Source organism: Poecilia latipinna, unplaced genomic scaffold, assembly GCF_001443285.1.
Source record: "Poecilia latipinna isolate Pla-1442-1.1 unplaced genomic scaffold, P_latipinna-1.0 Scaffold2662, whole genome shotgun sequence".
NCBI lineage: Eukaryota > Metazoa > Chordata > Actinopteri > Cyprinodontiformes > Poeciliidae > Poecilia > Poecilia latipinna.
This window is the reverse complement of record NW_015115278.1, coordinates 76,216-90,261: the sequence shown is the minus strand read 5'-3', so window position 1 is coordinate 90,261 and position 14,046 is coordinate 76,216. Positions and strand designations below refer to the sequence as shown.

The 14,046-nt window shown below is 39.9% G+C and overlaps 1 protein-coding gene and 1 long non-coding RNA gene across 4 annotated transcripts in view; one reads left to right on the top strand and one right to left on the bottom strand.

The window, feature by feature from the left end:
* lrrc40 (leucine rich repeat containing 40) overlaps positions 1-12,906 on the top strand; it is a 26,051-nt gene extending 13,145 nt beyond the window's left edge. Inside the window, exons 3-15 of one of the 3 annotated variants that reach the window (XM_015020797.1) lie at positions 1,843-1,916; positions 2,255-2,384; positions 4,292-4,415; positions 4,774-4,913; positions 5,031-5,203; positions 5,296-5,386; positions 8,185-8,230; positions 9,375-9,474; positions 10,125-10,232; positions 10,319-10,429; positions 11,182-11,259; positions 12,055-12,240; positions 12,363-12,906. In XM_015020797.1, the coding sequence (XP_014876283.1) occupies positions 1,843-1,916; positions 2,255-2,384; positions 4,292-4,415; positions 4,774-4,913; positions 5,031-5,203; positions 5,296-5,386; positions 8,185-8,230; positions 9,375-9,474; positions 10,125-10,232; positions 10,319-10,429; positions 11,182-11,259; positions 12,055-12,240; positions 12,363-12,468 (1,467 nt within the window). In that variant the 3' untranslated portion in view covers positions 12,469-12,906. Of the gene's footprint in view, positions 1-1,842; positions 1,917-2,254; positions 2,385-4,291; positions 4,416-4,773; positions 4,914-5,030; positions 5,204-5,295; positions 5,387-8,184; positions 8,231-9,374; positions 9,475-10,124; positions 10,233-10,318; positions 10,430-10,935; positions 10,983-11,181; positions 11,260-12,054; positions 12,241-12,362 lie in introns of those variants that run through there. The other 2 variants (XM_015020798.1, XM_015020799.1) reach the window with 2 other exon arrangements.
* On the bottom strand, positions 6,774-7,604 carry LOC106938666 (uncharacterized). Its single transcript, XR_001422674.1, has 2 exons — positions 7,258-7,604; positions 6,774-7,128 (listed from the first exon to the last, which is right to left on the bottom strand). It is a non-coding gene; the product is annotated as an uncharacterized LOC106938666 (long non-coding RNA).
* Positions 12,907-14,046: the final 1,140 nt, after the last annotated feature.

The window sequence follows — 14,046 nt, the reverse complement described above, 5'->3', positions numbered from 1 at the left end:
TCATTATTAATTCAAGTATTTTACTCTGGGTTTTATCCAATTACTCAAAATGTTTAGATTTTATTCCTTAAACCTTTAATGCCCTGAATGAGCCATCTGTACTACTGCAGGCTGGAAACTTCCTCTTTCTTCAGGAAACCTGCTCTTCCTGTTTCATAACTCTCCTTCTGCCTGACTATCATTATTTATGATTAAATAGAAAAAAGTAGAATTAAAGCAAAGTTTGCAGGACACAATAACAGCAGGACACAATAACAACACACACAACCAGATTACTTTTATTACCGTCTAAAAGTAATCTGTTGGGTCTTGATGTCACCTGTATAATCAGTTTTAAAGATAACTTTGTTTATTGTTATTATTAAACTAAAATCTCCAGCATGGGGAAGTGGGCTGAGCTCGACTTTTCTTGACAATGGCTAGCTGATTAAGGCTGCTCTGATTTGTTGCTTCTGATCAAATTCTGCAGAACACAGGGAGGAGAAAGAGGAGATCAATTATTTTCAGAGATTAGGACAGCAAAAGTTTTAATGCATATCTAAAATATTTTTATTTTTTTTAAGTTGTATGCTGCAGCTTTAAGTAGCTGTTTGGTGTGAGAGTTCACTGGTGGAACAGAAATGGCGCTCCGTCTGTGAAATATTACCACTAGTAGCGCGTAGCGGCGGTCCAATAGCGAGAGCAGAACCAACGTCTTACACCGCCAGCTCGAAGACTTTAATTATTTTTTGGGTTATATGTTTAGCTTTCTGACAGTGATGCTAATCCGGGTGAGTGTTGGTAGTTTAGCGTTGCTTTACTGGCCACTCCGGATGTCCTTTTGTTCCTGCAGTGAGCCTCGATGTAGCCAAACTCCATCAAGTGTTTGTTTTTTACATGCCATATTAGAATTGTTGTGTTGATGCATTTTGACGTGCTTCAACCCCAAGGTACTTTTCCGCCGCAACACACTCTCACGCGACAGGATTTGTTTCCGAGCGCTTGCGCAGTGTGAAGGAAAGAGGAGAGATCAGCTGAACATGCAGGCTGCGAAGTGAGATAAATGTGATCGACAACAAGAAACCATGATCAGCAATCACCGATCATACACTTTTCTTCCGGAAATCGGCCAATTATGATCGGTGGCCGATCGATCGGCACACCTCTAATTAAAAAACATTAATTTTGTGAAAAATTGGAGCATAAGATGCAACAAGCCAAAAAATTCAGTTGATGCAAGTTATCAAGTTTAAATAGGTTTTTTTTTATATATACTAGTGTCTTTGCTGCAGTCCACTCCACTGTGCACCGGTGGAGCGGAGTCCTTCCTGAAAGACAGGTTTATATTTGATGCATTGAGGAGGGCAGGAAGCTGCAGATGAGCACCAACCACAGACGGGCCACTGTGCATTGGCCGCCTCATGCGCTGTGGCAGCAGCATCTCTGAAGTTCAGCGCCAACTCTCACTCAAACTGGACGATTTGCTGAGAAGCTTCACCTTCATCAGCATTTGTATGAACCCCCTGTGTTTCTGTGGAGAATTTTGCATCAAGGTAAAAGTAAAAAAAAAAACTTTTTAATGGATGGATGGTGCTTTGAAATTATGTTTCTTTGAGCTTTCCATCATTTTATAACATTATTCCCTCATCAAAAACATTCCTGGAGAGTTGCTTTAATTCGTTCATGCATATTTGAGGAATCCTTGAATCTCCCAATGACAACCATTCTGGAGTCTCCCCGACCTCCCACTGGACTGTCAATTTGATATTTTATCAGTACAAACTTTGTCTGATGTATTTTATTGGGATAAATTGATTTTCTTTAAGTTTAACCAATCTCTTATTCACCAAGTTGTTCTTGCAGCTCCATGACAACCAGCTGAGCAGTTTACCCAGCGCTCTTGGAGAGCTGCAGGAGCTTCAGCAGCTGCGACTAAGGTACAGTTAGTCAGTTTCATGGTGAGTTTTCTGTGGAGACATCAGTCACCAGTCTAACTTCTTTTTCACAGTCAGACCTTTTGAGAAGTACAAAGAGGAGCAGGACATTATCTCTGAATAATTTGTGTGTTTTCATGTGTTTGGACAAAATAAAGGAAAAGAATCACAGAAACCTGAAACTCTCTGCATGAGAGAACACAGCAGGTGAATAGATGAAGCACTTTTCACTGAGCCTGAAGCTGACTGACATGATCACCGCTTTATTGTTGAGATTCATCTCTGAGTAAAACTATCCTGAGTGGTTTCAAATCAAAATTAACTATATGTTTTTGTTACAGCCATAATAAGCTGTCATCGCTGCCAACAGAGGTGTGTTCCCTAAACAACCTTCGTTCCCTCACACTTCAGCAGAATCTCCTGGAAACTGTGCCAGAGGAAATAGGAGAGCTGGGGAACCTGACAGAGCTGGTATCTCACCACACACTCACATCTGTCTTTGATGTGAGAGAGGATCTTGTGACGGAGCTGTTTGTTCTGCTTTCAACAGACCAAACTAACCCAGCCTCTTCATTTGTTAGGGCAGCTCATCCACATTCTGGTTCAGATCAGAGGGAGCAATGGAAACAAGGGAAGTCTGTTCTACCTAGTAGAGATGTATGGGCCTGTGTGGGACACAGGCATGACTGGACCCAGTTGGTCTGGTCCTCTGCAGTTCAGTGGAAAAGTGACAGAACCAAATGAAGGGATGACTCTGTTCTTCATGATCTTCAGTGGGTCACCTCATGGTTTGGTTGCTACTGATATCTTAACAAGCTTTCCTCGCCAGTCCTAAAGGAAAGTTGTGGCAGTTTGAAATGTAGATTGTTTGGAAATAGCCTCGGTATCTTTCCCACATTGATGGACAGCAACAATTTATTTTCCAATATTAGAACCTTGAACAAAATGAGGTTATTAGAAGGTGTATTTAATACTTTTTAAGAGTGTATAAACATCATTTCCTGTAAGCTGCAGGTCGGTGCCAGCAGAGTCATGGTATCTAATGAGGTGCTGCTCTCCCAGCTCCCTGATTCAATTAGCTCTGTAGCTCTGTGATTGGCTGCTTTCAGCCAATCACAATCACATTTGTGTGTGGCTCATGTTTAGATTTTGTGTGTGGGTTCTCACACAATTCTATGCAGTCATAGAAATATTGAGTTATGTTTGAGAACCCAGTCTGTATCAGTCACACAGAAGTGTGTGAACCATGTGTGAAGTGCTTTCTGAATTCCTTATGGTCATGGCCCGTGCAGAGCTCAGCTGAACGCAGTTGACTGGTTGTTGCTGGTTTTGGGTCAGGATGGACCAGCCACCATGCGCACTGCGCATGGATCTAATTAACTTCTGCACCTTTATTTATTTCCTCAAAATAAACTGCTGGCTCCTCAGTTTAGACTATAAATGGATTAAAACAACGTTGCATTGTCTTTAGTTTTCTCTGTTCTGTACTGGAGACTGGAGTTAAAGGCGCCATTTCAACTAAAGATTTGCAATGAGCTTCCTAACCAAGGTGTCCTGTCCATCACTCTTCAACACGCTGTCAGCTCCCGGTCAGAAAGACGCATTTAGTTCAGTGTCCATGAGATGATATTCAGAAAGGATTTTTTTATTGATTGATTTTAGTTGCCTCTGCGATGAACTCTTTGCGTAAAGTCTGTCATGTCTCCATGTGAACCAGTCAAAGGTGTTAATTATAACCTGTCATATGACAGAGGGGCTTAAAAAAATAAATATTTTTTGTTATTTTTTAAAATGATTATATATATATATATCGACTAGATAGATATATAGATGTGCGCACACACATTTTAAATTTTGGCCCCCCCTTAGCCCCCCCAACTTTAAAAGTCTACCTCCGCCACTGGTAGCCTATGCTGTCATTTAGAGTTTCTCTTTGTTAAATTATTTACATTTTTATACAATTTCATCTTTCTGACGAACTCACCTAGTCCGCCTTCTTTCATTTCCTTGGAAAAATCTGTTTTGTCCCGTGATTGCGACTAGTGACTGGCCCAGAAAAAAGTCATTGCAGAGAAAAGAATCGACTAGTCGACTAATTGGTGCAACCCCTAGGAATGAGCTCCCTCTGGCTGAAAGGGGGATCTGTCATTCCACTCAGACTGAAACGAACCACTTCTTCACAGCATTTGTTCTTCAAACAAAACCACTTGTGAACCAGGTTGCTTCATAATGGCAGCTACAGCTCACATGATTGATACACTCTTCAGTGTATCAATCACTGAAGAGTGATTGATACACTCTTCAGTGATTGATACACTGACAAAATGCGTTTTGTCATTTAATGATGCCTGTGTTCTTCTTTTTGTGATTGCTTGAAGGATCTGTCCAACAACCTTCTGAAGCATCTGCCCTGCAGTGTTGGCCGTCTCTCAGCTCTGAGGAAAATCTCCCTTTGTCACAACAAGCTGAGCAGTCTGCCTGACGGCCTGGGCCAGCTGGCAAGTAAGAGCAGCTCTGAGGCCACAAGGAGGCTACACGTTTAGACTGCATAGTTCACTCTGATGTTGTCATAGAATAGTTTGTGATTTTTAAACATGAACATGAAAATTAACGTATGTAATCACATATTGGCTTTTATTGGTTCTCATGTTCAGTTGTTTTTTTGTTTTTTTTATAAAAATCTGTTTAAATTAAGTTTATTTAATCATGGACGGCACAGTAAGCAATGGTACACAACTATTTGGAAATTTCTGTGAACAGTTTTAATGTAGCAAACCTTTTTTTGCTTTGTTAAATATAAGTAGCTGTCAGGTATCATGTAGATGTTTGAAGCGTTTTGTGTTCTGACCCGACCCGGCAGACGTGAAGCTCCTGGACTGCAGCCACAATCAGCTGACTAACGTTCCTGTCAGCCTGGCCGGGATGCTGGCTCTGGAGCAGCTCTACCTGCAACACAACAAGTTGCGCCGGCTGCCACAGCTGCCTGCTCCTGCTCTCCGGGTAACCATGGCAATCAGTCCACAACTATTGGTTCTAGTGTATGAGCTGTGACCCAATCTATCTGTGTATTGGCAAAGTTTGCAATAAACTGTGATGTGTGTGTGTGTGTGTGTGTAGGAAGTGTTTGCTGGGAACAACCAGGTGGAGCTGCTGGAGGCCGAGCAGCTGTCCTGTCTCTCTGCTGTGACTCTTCTAGAACTGAGAGACAACAAGATCAGAAATCTTCCTGAAGAACTCGCGCTGCTGCTCACTCTGACCCGGCTGGACCTCTCTAACAATGACATCAGCACGTAGGCATTTACACACACACACACACCCTCCGCTCTGACCATGCAGGCTGCTGTGTTTTCCATCTGCATTGGAACTGTGGTGTGTTTGGCAGTCTTCCCGCCTCTCTGAGCCTGCTGCCCAATCTGAAGGTGTTGCTGCTGGAGGGAAACCCTCTCCGTGGAATCAGGAGGGAACTTCTGGCTGTAGGTCACACCTCAAAAACACACACACTGTGTCTATTGGGTCTGTGCAGGAACTGAAGGCTGACATCACAGCATTCCTAAAGCGTGGGGCTCATTCATGTTCAGCTGACTGTGTTGAGTTCTCACTGACTCAGTCAGTGAGAACTCAACAAGATGCTCATGTTTAGGTTTTGTGTGTGGAGTCAGGCTGCTGTGTGCTGGGATGTTTAATTTTCAGTCCTTTACAGAATGTTTTATACTTCAGTGCTAAGAGCAGCACAACATATTGAATTCCAATTATCATTACAATAACAGTGTGTCCCAATCACAAAGCTCTGCTTTAATTTAGTATCTTGTAGTGCAGGCAGACGTTTACATTCTGCATATGGATATTATGTTTGACCAATCAGATGGACTCCAACAGCCCATGATGCTCACACTTCAGCCGGATTTTAGTTTCTGAGATGCTGAAGCTGGTAGCTGGTGGATCATAAGGGAACATAATCATTCCTGATTTCATTATCAGTTTTCAGCACCCAGATTTGTCCTTTGGTGTGAATACATAGAACATGATTAATATCTCAATAGTTAAATTAAAATTGAATTTAAATGCTGTTGTCATACTTTTACTTCAGTAAACACACATTATCCTGAGACAACATCTTTGATTTAATTCTGTGTTTCAGTGAGTTTAACAACCTGGAAGAATTTTCTCCATCCTTTCTAAAGTTTGACTTTTCCAGATCTGTTGACAGCCAGTAGAGAATGTGACCCGGTCCAGTCTGGTGACCTGGGCAGTGGGACTGTTTTGTACCTTTGTATTGTTTTAATCAACATCACATGCTGCAACACTAAAAGCCATTTTTCCTACAAGCTGAGTAGACCAGAGATCTTTCTGCGAGACTCCCAAACAGAAAGTGTTTCTTATTGTCAGATGGAATCTCCTGAGACTCGACCCACGCAGTAACTTTATATTTATCAGCTTTTACCTTTCAATACAACTCCAGCTGTAGTCTTAGTCGTTCCAGACGGCAGTTGCCTCCGGCTCAGTGCTCAGCAGAACCAGGCTGCTAGCTACAGGAAGTCCAGACCTGTCATCTTCACAAGGACAGGAAGAGACACCTAGATGTCTCCATGGACAGGAGGCATCACTCTGCCACCCTGCTGTTCCTCCATTTCTTCTGGGATCAGATCAGAAAAGCAGTCAGATGAGAGTAAAAAAAAATTCATAGAAACTTTCAGGAAAATCCGAGAAAATCTCGTAAATGACTGTTTAATCTTAATAAATCTAAGACTGCTAAACTTTCCCTCATTATAGCAAATATGAGGAGGTTATTTATGCTTATTTTTGTGTTGGTATGACTTGCCTTTCTAATCAAGAAAAATGTGTAAATGTATATTAGTTTGCTTAATAATTGGACTAAACTGGTAGCTCATAGTGACTTCTCGGAGTCTTTGGTTAATTTGAGGGACTCTGTCCCTCCAGCCTGTCCTGGGCTTCCTCTGCGTGTCCTCCTGGAGGGACATGTTTACATCTGTTCATATGCCAATATGACTATAAAGATGTTGTGGTTACTACCATACTCAACCAAAGTTTATTCAGTAGAAACTTTGGAATCAATAAATGACACACATTGGTGTTAAAGGAGCCAACATGAGAACAGCTTCATGCTGTGTAAAAAAAAAAGTCCAAGTTGAATATAGTGAAAAAATAATTCAATAATTAATAATAGTCACACATTATTAATGTGTGACTATTATTACTCACACATTAATAATCAGTATTTTTCAAACAAAAAAATACTGATTTTTTTGTTTGAAAAAAAATCAGTATTTTTTTTCCACCCATAGAACACAGCTATTCACTGTAATAATACAGATTTGAAAATTACCAGTTTAGATCTGGCACTTTGCCAGAAACCGGACGTTTTTGTTCAGTCCCAGAGGAAGACCGACGATGTTCATTGTGTGATTTGGGGGGAAATTGAGAGTGAAGTGCACTTTTTGTTGTATTGTCCTTTGTACCTGACTTTAAGAAATTATTTATTTACTAAAATACTTGACGTTTATCCAGATTTCTTTTATTTAATGGATGAGGATAAAATGTGTTATTTATTGAAATATGTTTTGTTTCACTTAGCACAGTTTATTTTGGCACCATAGAAAGAGGATGTTTTTTGTTTAAAGAATATTCGGTAACACTTTATTTGAAGGGGTGTGCATAAGACTGACATAACACTGTCATAAACATGACATAACATCTGTCATGAACATGAACGAGTCCTTATTAATGTTTATGACAGTTGTCATGAAGTGTCATTCGGTAAATAATGACACTTTTAATGCAAAGTTGCATTAAAAGTCCATTAAAAGAGCCAACTTTGCATGATTTTGTAAATAATGACAATTTAATGCAATGTTGGCATTTTTAATGAATTTTCAATGCAACTTTTAGAGCAACTTTGCATGACACTTCATGACAACTGTCAAAACATTAATAAGGACTCGTTCATGTTCATGACAGATGTTATGTCATGTTTATGACAGTGTCATGTCAGTCTTATGCACACCCCTTCAAATAAAGCGTTACCGAATATTTATGTCTGTCCGCTCGTTTGTATATGTTTTATTGTGTCTTGTAAGCCCATGTGGGCTGGGCACCTGTAAGGGTGTATGACACATGAAATAAAGACTACTACTAGAATACTTGGTGTATACTGTCTAACACCATCAATACCTCACACCTATTACTCATCATTGTTCCTATATCCATGTTCTTCATTAACTCAATACTAACCTAAAGTGTTGTTTCACCACAGAAAGGAACCAGTGACCTTCTGAAATATCTAAGAGGAAGAATTAAAGGTGAAGTTTATGTTTTTAACTTCAGAAATATTTAAAACTAAAGACTCATTTCATCCTGCTTCAATGAGCTTCAAATGTCCAATCAGTTCTACAAACAGCTGTTAGTCCAGACACACATGGAGGCCAGAAGACAATCACTTCAGTAAAGAACAGCTGAGTTGAGTAACAACAGAGAATATATAAGTTCAGTTTCTTTAGAGTCTCTGATAACAGGAGCAACAACCTATTTAGTATGGCTACTCAAACTCCTGTTAGAAATAAAACTACTATAATAATTATCTGGTTTTCATCTATGAACTATTTGATTTACTAAATGTAACCCACATGACTGCCATGACCCAACCACCGTCCCTTTAAGCTCTGGGATCCTCGTGCGTATTTCCGGGTTTCCACTATGCTATTGTTCACTGTTGGTTGTGGCGTCGGTTGTTCATAAAACAATCTGAAATTTCCAAATCGACTCATCACTGAACAATTTAATCCCTAACATTTGAGGATCTGCGGTTGGGATTTGTTGACGCCTGGTATACCTTCCTGATGAGAACCAGTCAACATTGCATCCATCTCCTCAGATAATCCGTTACTCAATGGTCAGGTTTTTCCCCCCCCCCCTTCATCGACTCACTTGATGACGGAGGATGGTGAGCTACTCACACACCACCTGGTGGTAGGAAAACGAAACGACACTCTTCACACAGGAAACAAACTAAACTCTAAAGGAGTATTAAAAGGAAAAGAACTATTCTCCCCTTATTCTTGGACTTCATTTGAACTCCATTAGGTTTTGAAGTATCACTGATTATTATTATTATTTCTTTGTTGGTTTGTTTGTCTTTTTCCCCCCTTGTTTCTTTTGAGCAATTTATTTTTGTTTAATTGTTGCTGTTATTATTATCATTATTATTTCCACTGCAATAATTAGCAATATAAACAAACCTCTTTGCATCAGTTGCATCAATTATTCACCCCAATCATGACTCCATGCCTACTTCTGATTCTACAAAGTGGTTAACACTAAACCTTGCAGTCAGACCTGCGCATTTAACAAGAACCTTACATAAATCATGTATGTAAATGATTTTTGTTCTTTTATGGAATATTTCCAAGTTTCTTCCAGTCACCTGTTTTGTCCATCAATGTGCAGAGGAGGCTGAGGGAGCGGCTGGGCCCACTGCCATGACGTTACCTTCTGAAGGTCTGGTCAACACGCACAACATCAAAACTCTGAAGATGTTGGAGTACATGTGAGTCTATTTTCACTCACTGACAATGAAAGCTGGTCTTGTCCTGTTTGTGTGTTTCCTTGTTATTGTTGCTAAGCCAGTCCAGGCTGAAGGCCTGATCAGAGCTGCAGGAGGTTCTGTTCAGGTATGTGCTTGAATTCTGCTGCAGCTGACTGGAACTGGTCCAACATGTTGTCACTCTGACCTGAACTCTTCAGCTCTCCTTTGCTTTCTATTTTTTTCTTGTATAATGTTTGCTGCCTGTTGACCAAAACTCCCTTGAAAAGAAGTTTTTAATTTCGATGGATTTTCCTAGTATATAAAGGCAAACATCTTTCCTTCTACAAGGAACGTATAGCAGAGACCAGAGTTGGAGGGTTTTCTGGAACAGTTCATAGGAAACAGTTTTCAAAGCAAACAGTGAGAATTATTAAATGTAAAAATGAATGGATGAAGATTCTGCCCAGTCTGATCTGAACTTCTGGAGGAGTAAAATAATAAATGAGTTAACACCAAGGTAAAGGTTTCAGAAATGACTTAAAAGAAAACTGATGCTTGTCTAATGCGCTTAATCTTGTTTTAGTTCTAATTTTCTAGTTGACCACAGTTTTTACTGCAGAATTTATTAATATTTGTGTTTTATCCCAGTGTGTGTTAATGTGTGTGTTCAGTGACAAGCAGGCAGCCAGTGTTCCAGACGAGGTGTTTGATGCTGCAGCACATCAGGCCATCACCTCTGTTAACTTCAGCAGGAACCAGCTGACAGCTTTCCCACCCCGGTGCGTATCACTGCACCAGACAGGATTGTGGGTAAACTACCTGATGTAATAAAGTCACACCCCCTCCTGCTGTGCGCTGTGTGCAGACTGCTGGAGCTCCACTCCTCGCTATCGGATATCAACCTGGGCTTTAACAGACTGAGCTGCTGTTCTGCTGACATCTGCTCCCTCCAGAAGCTCACACACATTGACCTCAGGTACGCTCACATCGTGGTTCTGTTCAGCTAGTAGGAGATGAAATGACAATAGTGACAATAGTGACACAGTCCACTCAGATTCAGGTCTGCACATTCCTGAATTTATTTAGTCCTTAACTTTTGATTCCTATTTGTTTATGTATGACACATTTAGAGCTGTTGTTACTTCCCACTTTTCTAAAACATTTTGGAGTAATTAATTTTGATATTTATTATTGAATTTATTCATAATGTTCTCAGAACTCATATTCTACCTAAATATAAGTACAAATAAACCAGAGTGGCGCTCTTGGTTTTCCCTTTGTTTCTTTTCTGAGAACGTTTGTAAACGGCCAATTTTAAAGCATTAAATTGTGACGTCACATGTCTTGTGTGTTTGATATAAATACAGCATTTTCATAACAACTGAAGATAACAGTTGATTATGTTATAAAATGGCACTATGTGCCTGGGAAAATGCATAATCCTGGCCCTTTAAGGTGACTTGTCAGTTTGGCACCCTTTAGCAGCAGATAGTGAGGAAGCTACCTAATGCGGGCGTGTTGGAAGAGCAGGGAGCGAATCACGAAGCAGTTTGATTAGCTCTAAAGCCACTGTAGTTCCCTGCTAGTACTGAGGTCAGCCTCACATCTGGAGATTCTGAACAAGCAGCAGAACAATAAAATAACTTTGGAATTTACAGTGAAGCTCATGTATAATGAAGTGATGTATTGTGTCCATACCAGCAACAGTCTGTGTCTTCCTTGTTTCAGGAACAACCAGCTGACTGATTTACCCTCTGAAATGAAGAACCTTTCCAAACTACGATGCATTGTGCTAAACCACAACAGGTAGCTCCACCTGGATCTGTTTTTTCTTTTTCTTTTTTTTTTTATTAAAGCCAATTAGCAGCAGCGGACTGCCGCCATACTCTGTTCATGGAGTGCAGAAGTGTGTGTGTGTGAGTGACATCAGGGCCACCAGTTGAAACGAGAGTAGTCCCCATTTTAAAATTCAACTGCACCTGACTGTCGGCTCTTTGGTTAGCTACTGGTACCGACCCTGTTTCTCCCATCTGAACCAATCCCAGTCGACAGAAGACCTGGTCACTGATTGGTCAGGGACTGTTTGAGTCATGAGAGTGAGAGTGACCCTTGGATACACTTGTATGGTGTTTCATAGGGTGCTTGGACAAAATAAAAAGTGGAAGCAAAACTGGACCCAGAAATCTGACAGCGACCCAAAACATACCAGTGAACCCACCAAAGACTTATTGAGGATTAACAAAGGGCTTGGGCCTAGTCAAAGCCCTAGTCTTGATCTCATTGACATGCTGTGGTGTGAATACAGAGAAAAGTCCTCCATCAGCTCCCAGCCAGATGGCCAGACTGAACTGGTAGCTCTAGAGGTAGAAGTATGTCTAGAAATGTTCATCTATGTTTAACATAGACAAACAAATAAATCACTTTTGTTTCCAGAGATAAATAAGTAAATATGAGCTTTTGTTTTGAAGCAACTAAACATCTATTGGGGGTTTCTAACTGTGTAATGGACTTGATAGAATTATTACTAAAATAATTTAACAAAGATCTCCATCTCATGAAAGTAAAAAACAAGGTGGGGAATATTAACTTGTTGTAATGCAGGTTCAGCTCCTTCCCTGAAGCTCTGTATCAGATTGTAACCTTGGAGACAGTGATGCTGGGGAACAACCAGGTGGGTGGGGTAGATCCCAGCCGTCTGATGCAGCTGCTCAGTCTGTCCACCCTGGATCTGTCCAACAACGACCTGCTCAACGTCCCTCCTGAACTGGGCTTGTGTACCAGTCTCAGGTAAGCAGCATTATTGGGAAAATTTCTACAAGTTTTGCAATTGAATTATTATTTTTTAGCTAAAACAATAAATAAACGTAAAATGCTACTCTTTGTCGACTGGAACTTTGCTTGAACCTCAGATGCCTGAGTCTGGAAGGGAATCCTTTCCGCACGCCCAGAGCAGCCATTGTTGCCAAGGGAACGAATGCAGTGTTGGAGTACCTGCGCAGCCGCATCCCTACATGAGGCATAAACTCACCTGATGGTTCAGCAAAAAGGATCAAGTTTTTTTTCTTTTTTTTCTTCAACATTTATCAAATTTTTTTAAAGATATTTGTTGCCTACATTTGGTGCTAAAAATCCAGAGTTGTTTTTGTAAAACTGGAATGTCCAAAACCTTCTAAGAAGTTATTTCAGGATATAAAGAGCTCTCTCTTTTCAGCTGTTTTGTGGTGTTCTTATGTAAACTCTTTAATTATCATAGAACTTTATGGGTTGAAAATTTTATGAATGAATAAACCTTTCTTATTTGACATGTCAAGTCTTGACAGCTCTGGTAAAAATAGCATACAAAACTAAAGACAAACCTAATAAACACATAGCAAGTATATACATATTTATGCATTTAATCATACCCTCAGCAGATTGACGGATGATGAAGTAATAAATATTACTTTAAATCTCCGAGGAGAACGTTGTTCACATTGTCTTGAGTCTGTGGATGATGACATGGAGGCCTTCCAACCTCCAACACTGGAGTTCATTGTCAAAATACCATGGAAATATGTAAAAAACTGGAAAATGAGAAGAGTACTTTTCAATAATCTGTTAGAAAAAAAACAACAAAAAAGCATTCATCCAGTCGGGAAAATAAGTATTTGACACGCCACAGATTTCATAAGTTTCCCTCATGTAGTGATCTGTAATTTTCACACTTCAGCTATGAGACTGAGTCTTAAAAAATCTGAAAATCACATTTGATGTGATGTGAATTGCATCAGTAGCTTTTGTAATTATTAGTTAAAATGTTAATTTATGGTAGGATCTCAAATCCACCCTGAAGAGTTCTTCAGGGCAGCACTGCATGTATTCTGTGCGACTTTTTAAAAGTGTTTCTGTAAATTCAGCTAACACCAAGAATTTCACTGGTCACTTTTCTGATTTGTTTCGATTTTGTCTCCTATGGATGGGACATGTTCTATCAGAGAATTATAGAAAATAACCAACTTTTAACATAATCCAAACTGATTTCATTTGCAAAATAAGTTAAACTGTTTATTAACGTTTTGGTTGACCTTATCAGAATATTTGGTGAATGTCAGCTTCTTGTGAATGACAACCAGGGACTCATGGGACTGAACCCACTTAATGACAACTAAAGGTTCTGAGGCATCAGGCATAAAGAGTGCGCAGTTTTCACACTAAAACTTGGCGTATGGAAAAATTTAGAAAAGTTCGGCGCACAAAAAAAATCGGATGAATAAAGCTGTGTGCACGCACATGGCCGTGCACCTAATTTTTTATAAATCCTAATTTGTGGGAAATGGAGGGCAGCTGCTGGTCCGCCCTGTCACCACCCACAAATACATATGTAAATTAGTATAAATACCTGGAAGTCTGCCACCAGGTGAAGCAATAACCATGGCAACGTCCTTGTTTGAAGCAGCATAAGTATTTATAATTATATATTTTACAGGGCTTAAAGTAAAAAAAAATCCTGAGCCTGAAACTTATAGTTATAATAGAAGTTAACTATACCGTTGCTATTGCCACAGTTTAATAAAAAGTGTCTTTGAATAGTGCAAACAATTGTTTCTAATAATA